Source organism: Xyrauchen texanus, chromosome 47, assembly GCF_025860055.1.
Source record: "Xyrauchen texanus isolate HMW12.3.18 chromosome 47, RBS_HiC_50CHRs, whole genome shotgun sequence".
NCBI classification, from domain to species: domain Eukaryota; kingdom Metazoa; phylum Chordata; class Actinopteri; order Cypriniformes; family Catostomidae; genus Xyrauchen; species Xyrauchen texanus.
In genome coordinates this window covers 23,271,517-23,299,448 of record NC_068322.1, presented here as the reverse complement: position 1 = coordinate 23,299,448, position 27,932 = coordinate 23,271,517, and the positions used below count along the sequence as shown (strand labels likewise).

Genomic DNA, 27,932 nt, shown 5'->3' with positions numbered 1-27,932 from the left:
TCTGAAAACAGAGTTTCTATCTTAATACCTTAGATACCTTGTTTTGGTCAAATTCTATCCCTGTATCCTTATTGAATAAGGCAATGACAGAATACACTGTGAGGAGCTCAATGGAACAAATCGTACAAGATGGCGGATAGGGTTGAGAGAATATTGATTAAAAATATACTTATTATTTCCTTAGAAACAAAAAAAGAATCAAAACAAAATAGTTCTAACTGAATTAAAATGGACTATATTACATAATATTTCTGAGAGCAATGTATATTTTTATACATATTAAAGTTTTAGCTAATAGCAACATTCTAACATAAAACTACAATTGTAATAATCAATTGTAAGTTGAGGCTCAGAGTGGCACAGAGTGGCTGTAGAGAATTCTAGATCACTTATTATCCCAATTTCGGTTAGGATGCTTCTATAGAATGTAGTATACTGCCTTTGTAGGCAGTAGACAGCAAGGCAGCTCCACACACAAACATTGTGAACATTATGAGGGGTTGCTAAACATCTGTGGACGTGAATGTTTGCCACTCCGGCAGTCTCTCGGCGAGCGCGTCATTTACACTGACAGTGATGGACACATGCCCCGCCCACAAACGTTCTGTCTTGGGCCTGCTTGACTGTACAGCATAGATGAGAAACAAGAACATATCTAATATATCAAACCATACTGAATGTACTCAATGATTACCACATTAATATGCTGCGGTATTTTTATGGTACTCCAATGTACTTCAAATTATACCAGAGTACTATATTTACAAAAACATGGTATAACTATGGCAAATGTTCAATAAACATAGTATTACCATGGTACATGTCCAAATAAACATGGTTAATGTCAACAAAAAAAAGAAAAAGAAAATGACACTTGCACAAAAACTATGATAATACCATGGCACATGTCCACAAAACTAAATAATTACCACGGTACATGTCCAGAAAACCATGGCACGCATCCAAATATACAAGCTTTAACCACGGTAAATGTTTAAAATAGCATGGTATTACTATAGTATGTAAAAACAAAATCCTTTGTTATACCATGGTACATGTTCATTTAACATTAACATAGGCATGCATCGATCCACTGACGTTTTTAAACGGATCAGGTATCGGTCTGACGAGCCCGATCCAAATCCGATATTGTGTGTTAGTCATGTTCGTTACTGGCAAGCTCAAAAAATGACAGAAAAAAGAACAATTAAAAGACAATTAAAGTAGTTCATGTGACTCGTGCATTTTATTCAAAGCCACTTGAAGACGTGCAATAGCCCTATGAATCACATAAGGCTGTTTAATAAGTAAATATATAGTATGTGCAGCACCAGCACGTCAGTGAATGGTGCTGCTCTGTTTACACACACACACACACACACACACACACACACACACACACACACAGGGCTATTTTTAGCCTACACGCGTTGCGCAATATTTGAGCGCTACTCACAAACAACATCTCAGATGTAAATGCTCAATAGTTCGGTTTACTCATATGCATTTTTACCAGAATTTGAAAAAGAAGCGAATTAAACTACTGTGAAATTGCCTACAAACAGACACACTTACAGGACTTCCTGGAGAGTTCAGAATGTCAAAATAAAAGCATGAGGGTTTAAAAGTTAAAGGTGTCACAGAGGCAAAGATATGAACTCGGTAGCAGGGTTTATTGAATGGATGATTGAAACAGTGATGTAAACATTGTGAGTAAATCCAGTTGAGCAGAGTGTCAAATAAAAGGTGAGTAATATCCAGACAGGGTATAGACATGATGAACAGATAACTCACAACGGTCTTATGATACTTGCAGGCAATAATGAAGACACAGATATGTTTGACATGAACAGTCTGGAGTCTCAGAGATACTATCGATGAGAACAGACAAAGAGTGTGTGTGAAAGAAGGGTATTTATGCAGTCTTTGATTAGCCACTGATGATATGCAGGTGTGTGTAATCAGAACTCAGGGGAGAGTGAGCACTGTGTCTGCAGTGAGGAAGAAAAAGAGAGAGAGACCGGTGGATCTGTGACAAAAGGTGTACGATTGAAATATATTACTCTTAATTACTATTATAATATATTATTATTATCATTAATTTAAAAATGACAATAATATTTATGTTGAATGTGTTCCAATAATAACTGTGCGAATGAAAAGTGAGCTGATATCTTACAACTAAATTAAACAAAAAAAGAGATCTGAATCCTTTAAAGTCCAGATACAACTTGAAAATAAATTAGCAAAAAAAAAATAAAAAACGGCTTCTTTTCTACTGATGACTTATACTGGAATTACTGTTAATATTGCTGCTACATTATCCAGTATACTAGTTAATAAAGTGTTTCTTAATAAGCGATACATTTATATGAAATAATGTGTAGTTAGAGGTTTGTGTTTCTTTACATATTAAGGAGCACACCCAATTAGATCCACACAATAATGTAAAGATATTCTAAACTGATTATGCAAAAAACAACACTGGTATCAGATTGGTATTGGCCGATACTGAGATTTCCGATATCGGAATCGGAAAATAGAAAGTGGTATCGGTGCATCCCTAACATTGTATGTCAAAAAAGCAATGACCCATGCACATAAACTCTGGTGTTACCATAGCACATGTCCAAAGAACTTAAGTATTACCATGTTACATGTCCAGAAATCCATGGCACATGTCCCAAGAAATGTAGGATTACTATAGAACCATGCCCAAAAAACATGGCAATACATATGAATGCAATAGATACACAATAAATGCAAAGATTGCCAAGAAAACAGGTACATTTGCAAACAATTGAATATCTCTCAGTAAGATGTTTGACTGGTCAGTGACATCTCCAACATATCCCTTCTCAATCATATTACTGAAAACATATAACCAGAAGAAAATCATGCCAAGCAATTTGCAGGCTTGACATGTGCCAGAAAAATACCTCGCCACATGGCGTAATCTAGTGACATTTTAATTTCACCTACTCGCAAATGTCAGTATATCACACTAAACGGTGACTTGAAATGGTCGGAGAGAGCTGAGTTAATTTGAGGGAGATCTTGTCGCTAAGAGAGAAAGAATGGAGGATGAAATCAATACAGGAGTTGCTCTTTGAGGGAACAGAGGGGCAGTGGGCAGGCGAAAGCTCTTTGTAGTAAGTGCTGCTGACGCGGCCAGTCGAGAGGATAGTAATTAGCCTTGTGAGAGCATTCAGGGGTTCTAGAAGCATTTGCTGTTTTGTTTCTTTACTTGCGTGCTGAAGTAGGCCTTTGGATTAGATACGGTGAAAGTATAACTTGAGTTTAACTCTAAAATGTGGCTGAAAACAGAGCTCCCTCAATATCATTCGGAAAAGGTCAACTATTTTTTCCTAATACTGGTGGTTGCGTGACATCTATGGCCTGAGGGCGATTCATTCACCTTCAAGGTTAGAGCAAGTGTTATAAAGAACCAATTAGAGGTTTCAAGAGTAGACTTGACATCCTAATAGACCACACAGCAAAGTAGGGTTGCGTGGTTGCAATCGTCATTTAGCAAAAATGACATTATGTCAAATCAACAAGTGTAGTGACTGATTTACACGTCATGAACCTTTAAGTACAAAACAGGTCTTGCTTCATTTTCGAGTCAGGTACAGAATTGTGGTACTGCAGTGAGTCAGATATTAATTCAGTCCGCTCTGACTGATTCAGTGAGTTCATCAAGTGAAGGATTCGTCATTCGCAATTGACTCATTCAAACCTCTTGAGTTAGTAAGTAATGTTTAGCATTTCATTAAAAGAACGGATTATGATAGTAATGTTCAACAGAGCAGTGCGTCACATGACAACAAATATGTAATCGTTTTCAAATATCTCTGCTTTCCCAGCCCACATTACAATGCGAACACATTCAAATTAAATATTTAGTTTTTTCAAATGTATCCATTAGGGACAGCCTTTTCGAAAAGCTCAGTTTTCACTAACAAAAATGGTGTCTCAGTGTGAACAGAAGGCAAAAATGTAGAGAAAAAGATGTGTTTCCAACAAAAACATACACCATGTCTTCAATGGCACGCACGGTATAAAGCTGTATAAAGCTCCTAGATCACATCTGATTTTCCACAACATGTTGTCTGGAGTTCTTTGTATACTGAATGTTCTTGGACTGATATTTTATCATTGTTTTGACCACGGAACGGATCCAAAAACACTTTAAATTGCACTACAGCCAATTGAAGAGACTGTAAGTCTATCCTTCACAGCCTCGTTGTCATTCCTACTAAAACTCAGAGATGGCGCTAGCGTGAATAAGGTCTTCAGGAGTGAGAATGGGTTCATATTTCCGTTACATGCTCTGTTACATGATATGCAAAATGTATTAATTTATTTAACAGTCAACATGACTCACACCAATCTGTTAGCGAAGCACTTTTAAAGTAACATAAGGACACAACTTCATTTATTCACAGTAGAGTTGCGGTACTCCAGTTTGGACTCGGACTCGAGTCCGAGTCACAAGTCCAGTTTTAATGGATGCATGGACTCGGATGTATTATTACTCTAACTTGACTCGGACTCGAGCCTTTGGAACTATGGCATTTGGGACGCAATGAATACAAAATAAAACAGAAATAAATGAACATGTCTCTGTCTGCATGCCACTGTATTAGCCCCTGTAGTCATAAACACAGTGAAACAACTGTGTCTACATCTAAGCAAACACACACACACACATATGCATTTGCACAGGCACACTCATCAGTCAACCAATATGCTTGAATGTTACTATAGAGACTACTGTATAACATCGACTACCGAGTTGGCTGCCACGTCGAAAACATAAAGACGGGTATATATCCAATGTAATAGAAACTAAACAAGGCAGTTTCACATGACATGGGACTGGTAAAATTGCATGTGATGTTTGTGCAGCCAAGACTTGCTCGCATTGCGGATTCATCGTGGTTAAAAACTTAAATCAAGAACTTAATTGAGTCAAGTCACCCACATCATGTCTCTCATACATATATACATATACATAAAAATAGTATTAATATTGGATATTCAGTCTTTTTAGGCATATGTAGGCTTCTGTAGTCTCTTGTGGTCCACACAGTTTTGTCAGCTTGAACTGGTCCATAATATCTTGATGAATTAACTGGGAATAAAAGCATTAATGCTAAAGCAGACTGCAACTCTAAACAGATGAACAATGTATTATTGATTGACTATTTTCAAAGCATTGACGAGCTGCTTAAAATACATTCTTTTACAGCATTCGTCCACCATTCATAACATTCAACCATGCATAATGAAATATTAGGATATTTTGGGCAGTGAAATGTTTTGATAATTAATTTAATTATAGACTAAAATAAATGTATTATTCGATGACAGAGTTTGAAGTTTGTTCAGCAGGATATTAATCATAAATGTATACATGTAATGCAACAGAGGTGTTTTTGTTACATATATATATATTGACAAACAGTTTTTCTTAGTTGTGAAGTTTAAAATAACCTTAAAACACTGATGTTGAGTTTACGGTTAAAATTGTAATTCAGATTCATGAACAGATTCATTTAAACTCGGCCTGTTATGGACATGATCTTGAGTCCAACTCGACCCCTTTTGGACACGGACTCAACTCAGACTCGATTGTTTAAAGACTCGGACTTGACTAAGGTGGACTCGAACCCAAAAGAATGCACAGATTTTTTTTTTCAATTTCAAAAATGTATTTCGGTCCTCAAATACAATTTTTCATAATAAATGAAAACATACATAATAACCAAAAAGGTGTAGGCTGAAGCCTTTGCTTATTGTGCCTGACCTTTTTACATATTTATCTTGCAGATAAGATGTAGTAAAGATGTGCAATGTTTTGCCAACATGCTCTTATTTCAATATGACTGACCTATATAATGATCCAACATAATAAAGTTGTTTGCCAAGATAACTTCCCTGTATCTGATAAATGTCTTTGTTCCAAAGCGTGATTTCTTTGCTACGGTTGCATCACACATGCTATGCATGTCAAACAGGTTTCAGCTCTCATTGATTTTTTAACTCTGAAGTAATGTTTGTAAGACACCTTCGGTCTATTTTACAGGTTACAGCAACATGACGCATCCAGGAAAAGTGTTGGACTTTCACACTGTGGGCAGACAAGTGTGATCCAGCACAGATATGACGTGTAGCATTTCTTACATGTTTTGACCGTCTGGGTGTCTTTTATTAAAAAAAATTATAAACATTTGTAAATATTATACTTGCAGGATTAGTTTTAAGATTAATACTTGACACAATTGATTTAAAGGCGATGGTAAGAGGGGCATGGTGGTTTGAAGATGGGGGTTGGTTTTTCAATTTCTTTCAACAAGAGGGATGGCACCCCCTCACATATCCCCTCAGCTCCTCCCCATGTCGTAAGCTCCACATATGGTTATTTCAGAGTTATAAAGCACGTGCATTCAAGCTGAGTTCTGAATTTATTGATTACAAAACTGTAAACAACTCCCTAATATAGTGTGCAAGTGACTGCCTACAGCGGCATAATTTCAGCACATTAATATATTAACTTCTTTGCTTATATACCACCAAATTGACATAGTAAAACTGTGGCGAAACATCAAAGCTGGAGTGCACTAATGATGCATATGGGTTGTCATGGTTAAACATGCATTAAATGAAAACAATAACAATCGCGAGGCCACTGATGATCTTTGTGTGATGCCTACCTACAAAAAAAGAATGTTTGAATTTATTTTTACCGATCGACCACTGCTTATATTGCCTGTTTTTTATTATGCATAACCTCATCTGCATATATTTTCCATATGCATACTGTTTCATCCATAGAGAAAACAGATGATAATACAGTAAATGTCACATGTGCCTAGAAGATAGATGCTGCTTCAAATGATTTCTTAATCTTATATTGTTTTAGAATAAAATATCTAAACATCCTTCAGACAAGATCGACATTATTTTGTAAGACATTAAAATCATGTTTTTAGAGAATATATATTGAATATTGGCTAAGTACATTATTCTTCCCCTATTGGCATTTTTAAATCTAACCTTACTTATGGCATTTTGCTTCTCAACAATCATAGACATTTTCATAGATCCAAAGATGTTTAAGAAAAATATATTTTGCAGTATGAAACATTATTGTCTGACTTCACTTAACAAGCTTTTTAAAAATAAAATGTCACGCTTACCTATTATTCTATATTCGGCTTATTAATCCAAAAACACTGCTGAAAGACAATGGAGTTTTCAAGACCATGAACATTATAGTTCAAAATAGATGAAATCAGGATAAAAATGTTTTTGTTTTTCATTAAACTTCCTGTTGCACTCACATTATGTCACATTATGGAAGTTAAAAGTGGTGCAAATGTGTTTCATGTGGTCTTTAATGCTTGTCTTTAATTTTCTGATTCAGAAACTAAAGCTTTCTACTAACATTTATGATTCAGAATGTATATATATATAATTTATACATTATATATAGAAAAATATATACATTTTACAGTTATCATGTAATAATTATCAAAGACAAAACATAATTTTTGGAAGTTGCATATAAAGTAGTGTAGCTAACCTTTTTTTAACTCTAGTTGTTACTTAAGTGTAGCTTGACGCTAGTTGATCTAATGTAAATTAGCTGGGTAAACTACAGTAGCTTCCTTAACACTTGTTTTACAAGAATGTTCCAGGTTTACAAGTTACACTCACTCGGCAGCATTTGTGGGATTTTTGTTGATTACCATCAAAAATAGTTTCCTTTCTTTTAAAAAGTAAAAACTGCATTTACAGTAAGGCACTATCTTAAAACATAAACATTGTGTGGGTTTACAAAAACAAGATTTCAGTGTGATGAAGTCAGGTATTTACTGCCGGTACAGTATGTTCCCGATTGCAGGGTTTACAGTGTCACATCATCATGGCAATGAACTTGTAATAGTGGGTATACTTTTATACAGATAAGATTAGTAATCGATTTTATCATGTACTTTTGTGATTTACATTAACAGTGTGTATTTACATGTTTATGGACTTGCCCCATTCACTTCCACTGTAAGTGGCTCACTGTAACTACCATTTTTCCTTCTCCTTTTTTTTTTAAAATAAGAGTCAAAATAATTTTTTGTACTAATCAACATTATGCCACAAATGCTGTTGATTGAACTAACTTGTGTTGAACCCAAAACATTCTTTTAAACAGTTTAAAGGAATTTCATTAGGTGTATAAATCACTATACAGTAGGTCACAGAATATGTGGCAATGTTTGACCATTATGATTGTGCTACTTGATGAATGTTCCCATCATGCACTCTGTTTTTATCAGATATATAAGCACACCGATAAAGCCCAAACTAGAGGCTGGCCTCTGCATCTAAGACAGTAAACTGCAGTTTGCCCTTCCAAAAGCATTTGGCCCGAAACCAATGAGGAAAATGTACATTGATTGAATACTGTCAGTAGTTTGTATTGCAGTGTTCTGCTCTCTGCTGTACAGGCTGCTTTTGAGTCTTCTTTTTAGAGCGTATTGAGCTCCAGCACAGCGGGTTTCTTGTCACTGCTCAATACACTCAGACACACTTTTCATTTTGCTCAATGCGACCCATTATGTGATCTTTATGGCCTTAAAGGTCAATGGAGCGGCTTCCTGCTGTTGTGACAGATCACGGTGCCAAAAATATCACAGTGCGTTCAGCGCAGAGCAGTCTCGTCCATACCGCAATTCAAGCGCACATTGTTTCACATTTAACGACATGTTAGCACTGCGGCTAAAAACAAAGGAGCTTTCAAATGTTTTTGTTGATGAAATACCACAAATCTTTAAAATGTATCTGGAAAGCGTCATTTAAAATCACTTTATTAAAGGAGGTCAGATTTGCATCAGTAACATCGTTACGTCAGTTTTGGGGCATAGCTAACTATTAATAGCGATGCTACTAATGTAGCTTCAGTTGTGTGACAGTAGCTCAGCTGTTTTCAAAGCAGTGCAGCTTCTTCAGTTCAAGCTGATTTTCCAACATGTAGCAGTTTAACATGACAAAACATCACATTGCACATCACTATTACAAAGTAATAATTTACTGTAATCTAATTACTTTTTAGGCAATACAATTACATTGTAATTAGATTACAGTTAAGTTCATTTCTTATTTGTACATTGGTTACACATTTCAAAAATTATATAATGTATTTATAATTTTTGCACATATTTAATTATGTTCATATTTACATCTGTTACACCTTCGTAATTAATTTGTATGTTGTTTTTTATTTGTAACATCTGACATAGTCCTTAATATTCTATTATTGTCCCAGTTATATGTATATATATATATATATGTATGTATGTTATGGCATAAAATATGAGTTGATGTTGATTTCATTCTTAGGGTAAGAGGTAATAAATTCTCAATCTTTAGAATTTGTATTCACAAATTAACTTGTATGTATTTTGAATAAAATGTATTTAGCATAAAAGAATGAGGCACAGTTTGTTTTAAATGGTGAAATAAATAAATAAAAAGCTTTACAGATTAAAAACATTTTATTATTATTATTATTATTTTACAGAGTAATTCATGTGTCAAGTGCTTTAACCAAAATACTAATTTCACATTTATGCTTTGAAAACTGCCGGAACACTTGCCACATAGACCTCCATTGTAAATGCATGACTGTACATATTTTTTTAGGAATGAGCCAAATTGGGTAATTTGGCTCATTCCTACTTGCTACTTGCAGAGTAGCTCAGCAAGTAAAGACGCTGACTACCACACCTGGAGTCACAATTACAAATCCAGGGCATGCTGAGTGACTCCAGTCAGGCTTCCTAAGCAACCAATTGGCTGGTTGCTAGGGAGGGTAGAGTCATATTTGGTTAACCTCCTTGTAGTTGCTATAATGTTGTTAGCTCTCAGTGGGGCACGTGGTGAGTTGTGCGTGGATGCCGTGGAGAATAGTGTGAGCCTCCACATGCTATGTTTCCGTGGTAACGCACTCAACAAGCAATAAGATAAGATGCTCGTATTGACGGTCTCAGACACGGAAGCAACTGAGATTCGTCCGCCACCACCCGGATTGAGACGAGTCACTACGCCACCACGAGGACTTAAAGCACATTGGGAATTGGGCATGCAAAATTGGGGAGAAAAGGGGAGAAAACCCCCCAAAAATAGAAAAAAGAAAAAGGAATGAGCCAAATTAATTATGTGGTAATCGACATGCCACAGATTTTATTGAGTTTAACATGTATTGACCGGAATATTCCTTTAAACAATAAAATGCCTTGCCCCAAAGACTTCCATAGTAACGCTCTACATTAGATTTTTGTTTGTTGTAACAAAATGAATTATTTACTTTATAAACTGACATAGAGCTAAAGTTGTATTTAACCCGGAATAGCCCTTCAAGTTTATTGGAGATGTGCCTCTTACTCGAGCCTTTGCCTTTTTTTTTTAAGCGGTGACTTCTGGTTTGAAGAGGGCGGCTTGCCAGAAAGAGCAAAGCAGCACAGTAATGTGTCATCCAGTGCCGTATACATCTCCCATCAGGCCTGAGGAGCAACAGACCAAGAAAGGTTCACCACCACGATGAGTCACATAGCAACCAGAATTTACCACTTCTGTAAGTTCCAGGAAACCCAGCGAGCGTTTGAGTCGGGGCCAATCACGCAGTCCGTCTGGGCAGGTCATCATCCACTGCTTCAGAGAAAACAATGTTTATTCTACCGTACAAATAAACACAGCTCCTATCTCATCCTGAAGAGTGTACACACCAAACAATTACATATAAATGGGGACATGGAACGGAGCGCAGACAAAATTCTAGCCGTTAAAGGGATATTTCACCCATGAATGAAAATTCTGTCATCATTTACTGAACCTCATGTTGTTTCAAAAAATGTAAATGATGACAGAAGGTTAATTTTAAGATGAACTATCCCTTTGATTCCCACAGACTGGCCCCCGAGCAACATTTTCAATTCTACTCTCATTTCTATCTACATATTTTAATGTATTCTGCTACTAATAAGTCCAACAGCCACTGAATGCAAGCATACTTCTTCTTCTGACCTCTGAGAGAGACCTTACTTCTAAAAACAGAGAGGACATGATTCCTCATGCAGTCTCAATAAGTGCGTGATATCTTTCATCATTGTCTGGGGACAAAAAGCTGGCAATGTCACGGCATTCATAAAGCAATTTGCTACCCTTCAAATATAGTTCGAAAGTTCAAGAATGATGGTTAACGCCATAGTACACTTCCCAAACTCCCATTCAAACAAGTATAAATATGTCAATAAATATATAAAGCTACAAAAGCAAAATAAGGACTAGAGGTCGACCGATTATGTTAAACATTTTTTAACATAATCGGCATCGGCCAATATCCAAGTATATCAAGCTGATTATTAGGCAGGCGCATCTGTGGGCAGCCTAGTGTTGTTGTGGAACACGTGTTCGACGCACGCTGCCCCTAGAGTCATTTTCCAGCAGAGTGAGCAGACCTCAAGGAAGGAGCTAAGTTCCTTGGAGAAAACGGTAAGGATTAAATTTGTATAACTTCTTTATAGTTAATTAAAAACTTTTGATATGTTACTGCCAACTTCAAGAAAAAACGCGATAGGCGTCATGACTTTCGGCTACTTTGGATATTGATAGCGTAGTTGAAGTTGCATTATCACAGCAGAAGGGTTGCTATCATGTCACAATAAGCAAGCAAGAATTTTGCAATTACAGACAGTGAATCTGAGACTTTTATTTGTTCTGTTTGTGTGTCTTATATTTGAGAGTGTTGTCACTCAATTCAGAGAAATAAGTAATAAAAAATATACCAACGCACTATAGGCTAGTGAAGGACTGGCTTTGGTAAGCTTGGACGTTATCGGTTCTGCTGTCAGTACTGGAGAAATTAAGAAAATACATTTATTATTGCTATAAAGAGAAAGTTATTTTATCTTGCCAGCCATTTCTATGTATAATAATATGAAACCATTTTTCTGTGATGCAATTTAGCTATTCGCAGTCAGAGAGAGAGAGAGAGAGAGAGAGAGAGAGAGAGAGAGAGAGAGAGAGAGAGAGATCTTTCGCGGTGCCATAGCGAGCACAACATGAGCCCTGCATAATGAGTGGCAGAACTAAACATTCAAACGTAGCCTGGTTTAGATCTGTGATATTAGTCTGATTTTATTTTAGATTTCGCCTTCCAAAGATTATAAAAAGAATCTTTATACATAAGCCGCATTCTGTCTAGCACAACATCCTTCCCTTCACAGCGGTGCACTGACATTTCTCCCTAAAACTCAAACTTAACATCAGAATCAGCAGGATCGGTGATTGTTGTAAAATGCTACTGTTGCTAAATTGCGGGACGCGTTTAATAATAAAAAGAGCGCAAGAGATACCATTCCCAAGGCGGCGCGCGCTCCGAAACAGACCACAACGAGACAAGCAAAGCATAGGCTATTTTGGGTTTCATGTGCGCGTCTAAACGATCAAATATACACAAAAATATGTCTAAACGACCAGCTTGGAGATTCACTTAAACACAGTTTATGTCTTAAATGGACATAGTTATGGAAATAGTTGGGAGAAAATATGCTGCATCAGGAGCCTATTAGATCTGAACTCTGTCTTAAAGGGGAAGCAGTCTAATGAACATGCTGACGATTGAGCCATTACTGTGAATCAAACAACAAAAGGCAAAGAGAAAATCACTTACAGCTCTTGAATGAATAACTTCTGCATTAATAAGCATTAATCTATCTATGATAAACTATGCAGTGTTATTTTACAATTGATTACTAGATTATTAGATTTCTTTTTAGACCACACCTGAACAGTAATGTTAGTAGACCTTACTGAAATTAAATCACTGTGCCTATATAACGTTTATCTTTGTGTAATATATATATATATAACAAAAAGAACCGTTAAGAATACCGTTAAAGTACCGGATCGATAAGCAGTATCGGTAAGATTGTAATACCATTAAAACCTTAACGATACCCATCCCTAGTTATGCCTGTGCTTCTCTTGGATGCTCTGAATATTGGATTACGTGTCTGGATTGCCCCTTAATTAAAGCTGCATTTGGATATCAACCTTCGTGTCTCGGAGCAGTTCGTAACACCTGCTTTGTTTATTTAATATATTTGTTATACATTATTTATAAAATATGTTTTTACATTATACATTTTTAATTTAAGTGTACAAGTGCAGATTGGTCAAGTGTTCAATAAATGTATTTGTTGAGAAATTTTGTCTATCTTAAGTAATTATATGTGTTCAAATAAGAGGTTAAAAACAAGCACATATCGGCCAAATATCGACCAAAATAAATCGGCAGCAATAATCGGCCATCGGCCGGCCCGGATTTCAAAAGATCGGCATCGGCCTGAAAAAAACAATATCGGTCGACCTCTAATAAGGACACACTGGTTAAAATAAATGAATCTCAGGTAAGGTAATCTTCCTGTAGAAAAACAGACAGACATGCGCCGTATTCAGTAATACAGTATACTTATTTTATGAATACAGGTTATGTTATCATGGACACTTCAGTGAAAAGAAATCTAGATAACCTGTTAACCACATTGGTTAGATTTTTCTGAACACACCGTAGCTTAATTTCCATCCACGATGAAGACTTACAACGAGCAACCAAAATGAATACTTGCCCAGCGCCAGATTTGAGTAATTATACGCTGGTTATTAGCCAAACCCACTGTACCTCTTCTGCAAGGGGAAAGTCTGAAGTATGGAAATATTTTAAGAAATGCTGTGGTGACCACAATGTGGAAATTTGATTCCAACAGATGCAAGAAAGAAATCTTGCAAATTACGCATAAACTTCCAAATGTATTTGCACACTCAGAGTGGTGGTGGCGTAGTGGGCTAAAGCACGTAACTGTTAATCAGAAGGTCGCTGGTTTGATCCCCACAGCCACCACAATTGTGTCCTTGAGCAAGACACTTAACTCCAGGTTGCTCCGGGGGGACCGTCTGCCAAATGCATAAATGTAAAAGTATATGCACTCACACACACTTGCAAACATTTCTGCACAAACACAAATTCCAATACACTGCGTCAATACACAGATTACACACAAAAAAACTTTCACTATCGTCAGTTTTACTCACTCCTCCCATGTTCATATAACCAATGGAACTTAAATGAGTTGATTCAACTAAAAAGTGTCTTGTCAGCTTTACTTATCCATTTGCATTGGGAAAACATGACTATTTTTGTTTGGTTAACTAAAACTGGCCAAAGGATTTCTAGTTCCCAGCATGCTTTCCATGGGACTCGACAGTGTGAGAAAGGGCATTTTCCAAACTGTATTTTTGTGTCCTTGAAAGCCACTGCTGGAGGGGGGGTGGCCCTTGAAGGGTCGTTCCAAATGAATGTAAGAAAATCTATTTTTTTTGGCAAAGTCCCTTCCAGAAAGTCTGTTAGCAACGGGAACATAATTACAGTAATATCATGCTCCCTTCAGAATGCCCACATCAAGAGCTCTGTCCGGAGTGAGTAGGGCATAGGGATGAACATTTTCGATTGGAATTAGCCCAAAATATTAAATTAAGTGTCATGTTTTGTGTCTTTGTGCAAATGTGAACACAAAAGGGGAGATCTGATGTTTTGTTATATTGAGATTTAGAAAATGTCTGTTGTGTTGTATTTTTCAGGGTTATCATCATGGTGAAGAGTAGAGCTTGAGCCTAGGTTGAGGACCAAAATGGTTGGAGAATTCTGCATATTTATTTATCCATTGAGCAATTGCTGTGCTAACCATAGCGAAAACGACCAGATTGCACTCCCACAACTTGCTTCCCACCAGCATGTGTTTAGCATGATAACATTTCCTTTTGCTAGCTAGCATATCACTAAAAGAGTTCTATTTTAGTTATTTTGGCATGTTAAATGTCATGGGTTTACTTGATTGAGTTAGGTTCTCTTTTTTGAAGTATTTACGTTTGAAATTACATGGTCAAGTTGAGAAAACTCTTTAAAAAAAAAAAAAAAACATAAAAATAACACCATAAAACAAGCCCATATGCGCTGGTTTCAGAGGACCAAGTCCTCTGAAACCAGTCCAAAGACATTATCTTGCACAAATATGGACTACAGTTATATAATTGTTTTGTCCTTTTTGGAGCTTGACGGCCTCTGGTTAATGTCTACCTTATTTGAATGGAAAGGAGCAGCTCAGACATTCTGAAAAATACCCCCTGTAGTGTTTCACGGAATAAAGAAAATCCTACGGAACTGAGAGGACATAAGAGTGAGAAAATGATGGCAGAACTATCACTTTAAGTTTGCAACAAATCCCAAACCGGCCTCCACTAAACCTAAGTGAACCTGTGAATGAACTTTCTGATGTGAAGTTATTCCCTGAAAAATGCTGTATAAAATTAAGGATGGGTTTTTATTCAGAGTAATCTAAGGACTCTGCGTTGTGGAGCAGAAATATTGGGATGTCTACCCCAGGAGAGACTGGACTCAGCTGGTTCTTCAGCTGCCCTCCTGCCCTTCCAGATCTGTTACACAGTAAATGAGACCCCCAGACCCCCACCTGAGCAGGAGCTTATTACACACGTCCCTTAATGAGCATCTACTAATGATGTCAGACATGAGAGTCACAAATTGGCAGACTGGAAGTAATCTCAGTGACTTAAAAATAATGAGTTGGATATGAATATGTGCGAACAGTCCTGACACAAATGGGTTGTGCTGTTTCAGGACAGGCTTGCTCTAAAGGCAGCATTTACCAGTTTTCAGACACAGCTTGTGTCTTCAGGTTACAGTTTAAACTGGGCTCGCGAGGCGTGCGGTGCTCTGTGCTGCAGCCGGTGTGAGAAGACAGACGAGGCGGAGAAATTGCGCTTTAACCATGGAGCCCACACTGAAGGCTGAAAATGCACTATAAACCTATACTGTACAGTATATATATATATATACTTACCGATCAGCCACAACATTAAAACCATCTGCTTAATATAGTGTAGGTTCCCCTCGTGACGCCAAAACAGCGCTAACTTCATCTCAGAATAACATTCTGATATGATATTCTTCTCAACACAATTGTACAGAGTGGTTATCTGAGTTACTGTAGCCTTTCTGTCAGCTCAAACCAGTCTGACCATTCTCTGTTGACCTCTCCCATCAACAAGACATTTCCATCCGCAGAACTGCTGCTCACTGGATGTTTTTTGTTTTTGGCACCATTCTGAGTAAATTCTAGAGACTGTTGTGTGTGAAAATTCCAGAAATACTCAAACCAGCCCGACAGGAATTTCTAGTAAAAATAAAGTTCTAAATATTCTGGTAAACCAGGAAGTAACTGTTCACAGAAACAATGGTGAGTGCGATTATGAGGTATCGTTTTTGCTGTAAAATGACCATTTTACTCCACTGACGTTTGGTAAAAGGTTGGCTGTATTGACTGTATTACATTATTTACAAATAAAAATACAACTCACTTTTGGTTCCACTCTGTGGACATTTTAACTCAACAACACTTTCAGCTCCAACCACTAGGGGCAGTGGTTTAAATTTCAGTATACACATCAATTTCAGCATCAGAACGTTCAACCTCCGTTCACCAAATTCACTGTGAGATCAGTCTGGACTCTTGGTGTATAAAGTAGCATTGACAAGTCAGGCATCTTGGTCTGATACATTATTGAAATCTGAGATGTGCAGTGTTGTGCAGGAATTTCCCCTACTGTGTGAATGGAGGGTGGAGAGCCGCAGTTCTGTTGACCAGTCTCAACAGGGGATTCTTATCTACAGTCTCCAAGATGGTTCACTACAGCTTTACTAGAGCCGTTAACAGAAGGTCAAACATGCTTGCTTACTTTCTAGAGTTACAATCAAGTTAATTTACAATTGAATTACATTTACTTACTGATTGTTCAACTCAAGGAAAAGGCCTTTCTTTGACGTGTAAAATGCATTCTGACTTCTGTTCTTTCATAAAACGGTAAACTTTGGTGCTATTGTTGCATACTCTAGTGTGTATAATTGCACTGAATTACAATGTTAATAAGCGATTCTATCACACAAGTCTCATTTTAACATGTGGAATGTCATGTGGCTCTACTTTCGAAAAGTGTATTGCTCTAATCCTCCTATAGCTTGCAGGTCATTTTTGACCCGCGACAGGTAAATAATCTTTTAAATTATGCAGTTTTCCGTACCAAACTTTGTGACTTTATTAAGACCATCAAAATAAAAAATAAAAAATTTAGGTTTCTTTGTTTTGTTTTAATATTTAATGTTACATCTCTTGTCTAACTGTAAATGGTCAAATTTGTGCCGAATGGCAAGAAGCAGTTATGGCCTTTCATTTTTGGCTTTTGATGTTTTGCAACTTTAAATAGTTTTTTGTACATCTATGAATCAAATCTGACTTAAAATATTTCAAATTTTCAAAGATTTGCCCCTAGCCTAGCCCATAATGTTCTCTAGCTCCCCCACCTGCTCTGCTGGGTGCTGCATCTTTTCAACAAAGTGCATACTTTCTTCTCAAAAGGGGTCTGTCCACACGTACACACAAACACATGGAGAGAGTACTTGTATAAAAATGTTTCACTGTTTGAACTGGTAATATGCCATTAATCATGTTTTATATTAGGGCCCAGGCACTGATGGTGCGAGGACCCTATTGTTCCTCTAGGCGTTTATTATTTATTTCCCAAACAAATCGCATTTTTGAGGGCCGAAACATATTCAAAACTTCATGAAACTTTGCACACACATCAGAAGTGGTGAAAATGTACATCTGATATGATTTTCAGAATTAGGTGTGGCAGAATGGCTCAATAACGCCACCTACAAACTTTCAATGATGTGCGCTTTACGCTACGTTTCACCTACATTTATGAAATTAGGTTCACATGTGTAACATGCCAATACCTACAAAAAAAGTCTCTTAGACCCATGCCATAAACTCAACAGGAAGTCAATCATTTAGATTTTTTCTCTTCAATTTTTGCTCAGTTTTTGCCATTTCCAGGCCTCGTACTTTAAAGAACTCCTCCAAGAGATTTCATCAGATCTACTTCATCTTTGGTTATTCTAATCTAAAGGCCTTGGCAATGCTAAATCGCGAAGCTTTTGAGTTTTCGCTGCGCGGCCATGACGGTCTGACAAATTTCGATGTTTTGCCATGAAACAGGAAGTTGTTATAACTCAAACATACAATGCCCAATCTGCTCCAAACCTCACGGCCTGAACACTTCTATATGACAATATTCAGTTATAGTCATAGCGCCACCTACTGGCAACAGGAAATGACTGTGATACACTCTTAACAACATTTAAGTGCTAAAATTGTGAAATTCCCCTGGCACAGCAGCCCCAACATGCACCAGGGTGAGAGTTTACTTTTATTATTCCATACAAATTGTGTTAACCTATTAATATTTTATGTGTTTTCTTTTTATAATTATTAAGTCCAATGAATTACAATCTTTTGATTGTAACTGTTTTTAACGATTGTGTTTTTATATGTTGTTTCAAATGATGTATTTGAAACAACATATATTATGATTTATGTATTTATCTAGATCTGGTTGCGGCCTTTCTTGGACAGATCTCTCTTGTAAAAGAGATTGAAATCTCAATCAAATAACCTGGTTAAATAAAAGAAAATACTGTATTTAACAAGCATAAACCAGTCAGGGTTGACAATATGTGACCATTCACCATTCTTTATGTGATTACAGTGACCTCACACCCTCATACTCCTCTATATCAGATAATTACACAGCCAAGAAACAGCTCACGCTGAAAATTGAACTCTGGTCGCACTGAAACATAATTAACGGCTAAAATAACCCCAGCTAATTTCCGCAACAAACAAACTTCAAAAAACACCTGTTGCTTAAATTAAGTTCATCCAAAAATGAAAAGTTGACAGGGTTTGGAACAACATGAGTATGGGTAAATAATAACAGAATTTCATTTTAGGGTGAACTAACTCCATAGTTCAAGCAGGTCTTTAAACAACACCGTGCAATCACCAGTGAAAACTTGTGCTTCATGTGGATGCTTCATTTTAATCTGATTTTATGCAGTTTAATTTTATGCTATGAAAACAAGGCACTCCTCTGCTTATCTCCAATGATAACCATGGTGACAGTGGTATAGTGGCTCTGTAGCACAGGAATGCACCTGATCGTAACCATGGCACCACCACTATTCCTTCCCGCCCGGTGCAGTCTTGCAAAAGAGCTCCTAGATTGTGCTTGTATGTGTGTGTGTTTGTGTATTCCCTGTTGTGCAAGCCTGCCCTAGGGGACATGGAGCATAGTAATTCACCGTCAACATCTCTTCACAATGGCTGAGCGGACAGCTCCTGCCCACTCGCATTTGTTTATGTGAGCGAAGCCAGATGCACCACAAACTTCTACGCATAAAGAACTAATCGTATAAATATGAGAATTTTTCAATATGCAACAAACATACATTTTCCTATACATAAAATGTATACTGTATACTGTACATAGCAAGAGACAATCTTCACATTCTTTGTCTTTACAAGTAAATCATCACATATTTCAAGCACACCAACAACCACATGATGTGAAGAAAAAATAGATAATCGTTCTGCAAATGGCTCATGACTAAAGAGTCGTGCTACTTACGGGAGAGAGAGTTGAAAAGGTGAATCATTAGTAATCGCACTTAGGCGTATGATTTATTAATAAAAATGCATGTGAAATTAGCCAAAGAGATCATCACGATTGCGATTTTAAATTATGGCAAGCGTATGTATGAGAAGAAAATGTGTCAAACTGAAAGGACGTCTCCTAAAATCACCATAAACAACTTCCAAACTTGAAATTGAAGTGGCATGCTTGAATTAAATGTCCTGAAAATAAGATCAAATCTGGAATCAGCAACAAAATGGAGACCAATTTGTTGTCCCCACTTCATAAAGGTAATACATAAAATAAAAAAGTAAAAAATGAATAAATGATGTCTATAAGGGGGTAAGATCCCCCCCAGGTATTTACAGTTTATATACAGTACAAAGTGTTAACTTGTAATTATTACTTAAAGGATCTGTTTCTACTCAATTTACTGTAAGCCTTAAGAATGACTTTTGATAAAAGTAGTCAGTAGTCATAGTCAGGTTGTTTCATTCATAATCAATTATTATTATTATTATTATTATTATTATTATTATATATACATATATATAAACGATATAAACGTGTTAGCATCAATATTCCATATGCATTCACTCACACACAAAAGCAAAGCACAATGATGACATAAGCCACTTTCAAGCAAGCTGAATTCTTTGTAAACAATATCTTGTTTTCAGTTCTGAATTTATAATCCATTCCAGAAAAGCACTAAGCAGTTATACCAGTAACAACACAAAACTTATTCTAGACTAGTCTGTATTTGACTAACTGCTGGTGGGAGCAGTCGTGTGTCCAATAGTTGTTTTGGTGCGTAATACAGTGACATCTCTAACAACTCGGTTAAAGTATTAATCAACGCATATTCACACTTAGACACGGTAATGTTGGCCAAATAAACAGGATAAACGGACACATATCTGTAAATAACATGACCCCCCAACAAAAACAAATGCCACGAGTAATTGTTTTCTGCAGATGTTTCAGAAACACAGATTAGTGTTTGTACTGTACAGTATACCAGTTGTGCCAAAATGCCGTCATGCGTAAAGGTGTGTAGCGGTGCGTAAAGGTTTCCTCACCTGCATGAGACTGTGATCTCAACTTTTGTGGCTGGAATAGTGGCGTTGAGCGGGTCGAAGTCTCCTATCGTCGCCATATTCAGGAAGCCGCAGCTGTTCATACTGTTTTGCTCTCCTTATCCTGTTTAGACGGAAGAGTGTGGAGACTCACGCCGTTTGACGCCAGTCAGTTCATGGGTGATTGCGAAAAATTGTTCGGAGCAAAGCAGAGCTGATGTCAGTCCACAACAGAGACAGCGTCCCCTATGCTCGCCATGAGAGAGAGAGAGAGAGAGAGAGAGAGAGAGAGAGAGAGAGAGAGAGAGAGAGAGAGAGAGAGAGTAGTGTGTGTGTGTGTGTGTGTGTGTGTGTGTGTGTGTGTGTGTGTGTGTGTGTGTGTGTGTGTGTGTGTGTGTGTGTGTGTGTGTGTGTGTGGCGCTGCATTGGAGAAGGAATGATGCCATATTTGGCGAATTCTTCTGTGAATTCACGTGAGACTCAAAACAGATTTAACACTGACAATGCCGTGACAGATACAACAACAATACCAGGAAGTTCATATTACCAGTTCAAATAATCATAATAATAATAAAAAATTAAGCAACAAAATGATATATTCTATAATTTAATATTTTTACACCCAAAGATTATTATTATTACTATTGCATGAATAATAATAATATTAATATCCTCTTACCTTTTCACCCAAAAATAAAGATTGTCTGATCATTTACTCACCCTCATGCCATCCTAGACGTGTATGACTTTCTTTTTCTGCTGAACACAAATTAAGATTTTTAGAAGAATATCTCAATTCTGTACAACCATACAATGCCATTACATGGTGATCAGACATCTGTAGCTCCAAAAATCACATAAAGGGAACATATAAGTAATCCATATGACTCCAGTTGTTAAATATATATTTTTAGAAGCAATATAACGTGTGGGTGAGAAACAGATCAACATTTTTAATCCTTTTTTAGTCCCTCTAAATCTCCACTTTTACATCTGACAGTCACATGTGGTGCATGTTTTCACTTTCACATCTGAAAATGAAAGTTAAAGTGGAGATTTACAGTAAAAAATGACTTTTGAAATATTGATCTGTTTCTCACTCACACCCATTATATCACTTCGGAACATATGGATTTAACCACTGGAGTCATATGGTTTCCTTTATGTAATTTTTGGAGCTAAAATTGTCTGATCACCATTCACTTGCACTGTATATTGTATATCTACAGTTGAAATATTCTTTGAAATATCTGAATTTGTGTTCTGCAAAACACGCATCTGGGATGGCATGAGGGTGAGTAAATGAGAGAATTTTAATTTTTGGGTGAATTATCCCTTTATTAAAGTTATAGGCTATTTCTTATTAAATATAAGAAATATAGCATAATAATAAATATTGTTAAATATTTACAAATGTAATAATTATTATATAAATTAATTTGATATTATAGAATATTAGATTTTATATTCTACATTTTTAAAATATATAAACATAATTTTAAAAATAAAATGTTATTATATAAAATAATTATACCTTAAGACCTTAATAAATTCATGAATATTAATAAATAATAATAATAATGTGTTTATAGGCTAAAATATTATTAAATATTATACTATACTATTATGAATATTGTTAAATGTTTAAAAAAGCAGCTCTATATTATTTAATTTTATAATATTATAAAATAGTATATATTATATGATAGTACTATTTATTATATTTAGCTTTGTAAATTAATAAAACATTATGAAAATAAATATTATTATAAAATACATATTTATACCTAAAACCTAAATTATTACATAAAATCATATCACATCATTTCAAAACATATATCATATCATATACAATTTACATTTACATTTAGTCATTTAGAAGAGCAACTTCTATCCAAAGTGACATTCAAATGAGACACATAGCAAGCAATTTGTCATACAAAGTTTAACAACCTCTGGAGTATAGGACTGCCAAATTCTCACAGTGGCTGGGGTAGTAAAGATGCTAGCACAGAAGAAAGAGACAAATAAGGATTTGTTTTTTGTACATTAAGTGCATCTTGAGTACAGTGGTTAGTATAATTAGTGTGGGTTGGTTCAGTGCTTGTGGAACAGATGTGTTTACAGCTGGTTCTTGAATGTTGAGAAGGTAACAGCACAAGTTAAGTAACTTGTGGAGGTTGTAAGTTCATTCCACCACAGAGGAGCAGAGAAAGTGAACGATCATGAAATAGACTTTGGGCCTCTTTGTGATGGAACCACCAGGTGCCGCTAGTCCATAAACCACAAAGCATAGACCTGAAGAAGTTAAATTAATTAAGAGGTTGTGGTTCTATTGGCTGTCCTGAAAGCCAGAGTCAAAGCCTTGAATTTGATGCGGGCAGCTACAGGTAGCCAGTGCAGTAAAATTAAGCTGGTCATCTACCACCACTCCCAGGTTTCGGGCTGTTCTGGTTGGTGTTAGTGTAGTTGAACCAAGATTAATAGTGAGGTTGTGGTGAACAGATGGGTTGGTTGGGATCATGAGGAGTTCAAAGTTGAGCTGAAAGTGTCGTCCAAGCACTGATCCTTGAGGAACCCCAGTGGTCGGCTGGTGTGTCTTGGACACCTCTCCTTTCCAGGAGACCTTGAATGACCTGCCAGTGAGATATGGCTCAAATAATCCAAGCGCAGTTCCTGTGATGCCCAAGTCAGACAGGGTGGACAGGAGGATCTTGTGGTTCACTGTGTCAAAGTCAGCAGAGAAGTCAAGGAGGATGAGGCCAGATGATTGGAGTTAGCTCTTGCCAGTCGCAGGGATTCAGCTACTGACAAGAGAGCAGTCTCTGTTGAGTGTCCTTTTTTGAAGCCAGACTGATTTGCTAACAAGAAGCAAACACAATGTACCATTCCTTTATTTATTGTTGTATTGTTGGAAGTATCTTGGAATACCATGTAAAAACCATGGACTATGAATATGGCAATAATTCAGTACCATGGCATACAGTATATCATAGTACCATTACTTTTGTTTTACTTTTCAGACTTGCTGCATTATTAATAGATGAGGCAAGTTGAATTACTATATTTACAAGAGGCTTTGAATATATCCAGTTATTACACATGGGAAGCCGTGGTGAATGTTGTGTTGAATTAATGAGGATACACAGCAATGCTGGATATTGAACACACAGGAACAACTCCCATTACAGGGATCAACAACAGTGATTATTGACTTTCATCATCAATTATGGATTTCCAGCATTATTATAACGCAGAAGTAATGCAAGGGTGTACACTTGTTATTACAGATCAATATAGTGATGAAACCATGCAGGAGTGGCTGAGGATGGACATCTTAACAGAAAAATGTATCTTCTCTTAATCTGAGAAATTAAGACTAATATTTTTCCAGGGTTACAGGGATCCATGGATGGTATTATTATCCCAAGAATCGCAAAAAAATAAAAAATTATTTATAGAAATATCAGTAATGGTATCGATGATATTAGACTTGAAATTATTGGTATCAGATTGAAAAGAAAATAAGTGGTATCGCCCATCCCTAATGAATGGCCGAGCTGAATTGACTGCATGTAAGTGGCTCTTTTGTGAAACAGACATGGAGACATTAAATATTTAAGTGGACTTACAAATGGGATAAAACAATCTTTTGTGTGGGCTCTTGTACTATAACAGATGTGTGCTTAGTTACAATGGAGCATTGTAGTAACTTACAGTAGTTACTTGTTTCTGAAGTGTGACTAGAGATTTCATTGCACCTGTAGGGTTTGGGTTAGGAGCTTATTTACAGTAAGTACAGGCTGATCACAAAGTGAAATCAGAAACAGTAGGTTGAATTTTCTTTAGCTGAATTCGGTCTGTGCGTAATGAAATTTGAAAGTCTGCCCCCAGTGGCCAAAGCAGTAACTATTGTTGGGAGTGTGTGCACGTGTGAGCTTCTTTTTCAGTATGTCCACAGAGGGGCGCCACAAGCAAGTTGTGAAGCGGATTGATTTCAGATATACAGGCTGTAATGCTGTAAAGAGGAATAGATATTTTATAAACTGTACCACTGTTCGAATTGAGGGGGGATTAGGGGGGTCCCGGACCCCCTTAAGAGTTAAGGGACCCTCATGATGTGCCATGGGGGTCCCCTGGTGTTTCACAAAAACTAGAATACAGGAAACTTGTATGTTTGCAATGACAGAAGGCTACATTGTCCATTATCTGTCCAAGTTTTCATAAATAACCTAAACCAGATTTTATAAACATGCCCGAATGCGCCACCCACTGTTTTCTGAAGGAACTTACAGATGGTGACTGTGTGACACCGGCAGAGCAGATCCTCATTTTCACCACACAATAAAGGTAAACGTCTTGGTTACTGTCATAACCTCCGTTCCCTGATGGAGGGAACGAGACGTTGTGTCGATGTAGTGACACTAGGGGTCGCACTTGGGAGCCCCAAACACCTTTGATCTTTGACAATTTGCATGCCACTCCCCTGGACATACGGGTAATATAGGAGCTGGCTCGCAACCACTCATTCAGATTTTGTGCTGAGGAGACGAGACAGGGTCCCGGACAGTTGTTAATTAATAAAGAAAGAAAAAAATCATCCCTGGTGACATGAAAGTGCCTGAAGTTAAAGAAACATGCGGTCAATGCTTGACATCATGTCAGATACCCATTTACCTTGGTATATGAATATGTATCATTCTGTACCTCCGTATTACCACCTGATGCCCGTAACACAAATGGCGTGAGACAAGTTACACGCTTTAGTTAACCCTTTCAGTTAAAATTTGTTTGTTCAAATTGCTAATTGTTGGAGCAACAGTAATAGTAATTCTTGGCATAGCAAACACAGTAGCAAACTATAAGTTTGTTTGTGTGTGAGTCTGTTTGCCTGACACTCTTTCACTGCCACACATGATCATCCAGTTACATCAGCCCTAATCGTGCACTCGCAGGCTACTTTCTTAATCATAATGGGAGTGTTCTAGATTTATCAGTCTCCTGCAGACATGGTGTAAACCCTTGTCCTTACATCCAGCACCTTAAGGCCAGCTGCTGTCTCCGTTTCACAGGGCTCTCATCTAAATTTAGTATAAGCAGAAACTCACTTTTCTGTAAGGAATCTCTCTGCAGCAACCAGCTAAACTACAAACCCTCTCACGTCACCCTATCTTCAATCTAAATATTCAAATTGAATGCATTCTTACTAGCCCAGTTATTCAACTTCGTAAGGATTACGGAAGTATACAGGATTTCAATAATATTATAATTAAGAGACAGGCACCGCGTGTTGAGTTAAAGGGATAGTTCACACAAAAATGAAAAATTATTTTATCATTTACTCACCCTCATGTTGTTCCAAACCCATATACTAACAGAATTGTACTGATTAATATATATATATATATATATATATATATATATATATATATATATATATATATATATATATAAAAAAATCTTGGTGAAATATTTCATTGAGATATGTGTGCATGAAAGCGCATTATGAAAAGAAATAGCATGATTTTCCTCTTGATGAGTGTGTCCAACAAATCAAAGGTCCTTGTTCTTCCTGGTGAGAATCCTCTCTGTGCACTGGAGACATGGATGGATAGATGGAGAGATAGATAGATAATGAAGATCACCTTTTAAGATTAGGAGGTCTTATTGTTCATAATTTCAGCAAACAAGTGAAAATAAAAAATAAAAAAGGACTGTCTTTATAAGACTGCTTATGTGTGTTGGCTAATTTGACCCTTATATAAAAGTACCGTGGTGGAACCAGCAATGACATCAGACAGTAATGCCATGGTGCTCTGATATATACCATGATACTGAATCTCCAGAGTACATAATGGTACTATTATGTTGCATATCCGAACATTTTAATTGCTTATACCCATAAACAAGATATTACTATGGTACTTGTTAATATGTTTTTTATTGTCATTAATGCAAGATGTACACTGGTGTGGAAGTTTGGAATAATGTACAGATTTTGCTCTTATGGAAAGAAATTGTTACTTTTAAACTTCAAAAAGTTCTCATCAAAAACCCTTCATGTGCACACATCACCCCACACTTCCTGTAGCACTTGCCATAGATGTGTCTTTCTTGTCAGGCACTTCTCACACACCTTACAGTCTAGCTGATCCCACAAATCTCAATGGAGTTAAGATCCATAACACTCTTTTCCAATTATCTGTTGTCCAATATCTGTGATTCTTTTTCCACTCTAACCTTTTCTTTTTGTTTTTCTGTTTCAAAAGTGTCTTTTTCTTTGCAATTCTTCCTATAAGTCCTGCACCCCTGAGTCTTCTCTTTACTGATGTACATGAAACTGGTGTTTAGCGGGTAGAATTAAATGAAGCTGTCAGCGGAGTACATGTGAGGCGTCTATTTCTCAAACTAGAGACTCTGATGTACTTATCCTCTTGTTTAGTTGTGCATCTGGTCTTCCACATCTCTTTCTGTTCTTGTTAGAGACAGTTGTGCTTTGTCTTTGAAGACTGTAGTGTACACCTTTGCATGAAATCTTCATTTATTTATTTTTTTTGGCAATTTCAAGAATTGTATATCATTCATTCCTCAAAACAATGATTGACTGACGAGTTTCTAGGAAAACTGTTCCTTTTTTTGCCATTGTTGACCTAACATTGATCTTAAGACATGTCAGTCTGTTGCACACTGTGTGTAAAGGTATTCAATGGAAAGGAGGAGGCGAGAACCGGCTTTTCAATATAAATAATAGTTTTAATGATAATCTCAAAAGACCACATAAACACACACATGACGGACATGTCCGTAAACGATCTCTCTCTCCCGCACGATACTCTGCAGTCGACCTTTAAACCTCGGAGGCTTGATTAGCCTAATACGGGACCAGGTGTGTATGATCAAGACCCGGCCCCACCCTCCGCCCTGCCACACTGTGTTAACTCAAAACAAACACAAAAACAATGTTAAGCTTCATTTAATGAACCAAATATCTTTCAACTGTGTTTGATATAATGTCAAGTGATTTTCTAGTATCAAATTACTGTTTTTACATCAGTAATGTCCTGACTATACTTTGTTATCAGTTGAATGCCACTTTGGTGAAATAAAGTACCAATTACCTTCCAAAACAGCAAAATCTGTCCATTATTCAGAACTTTTTGTGCCAGTGTATGAATGACAATA

The 27,932-nt window shown here is 36.7% G+C and overlaps 1 protein-coding gene across 1 annotated transcript in view; it reads right to left on the bottom strand.

Annotated features, from left to right (window-relative positions):
• Positions 1 to 21,001, bottom strand: part of LOC127638672 (copine-8) — a 210,708-nt gene extending 189,707 nt beyond the window's left edge. Inside the window, exon 1 of the mRNA XM_052120293.1 lies at positions 20,754 to 21,001. Within this exon, the coding sequence (XP_051976253.1) occupies positions 20,754 to 20,854 (101 nt within the window). The 5' untranslated portion in view covers positions 20,855 to 21,001. The remainder of the gene's footprint in view (positions 1 to 20,753) is intronic.
• Positions 21,002 to 27,932: the final 6,931 nt, after the last annotated feature.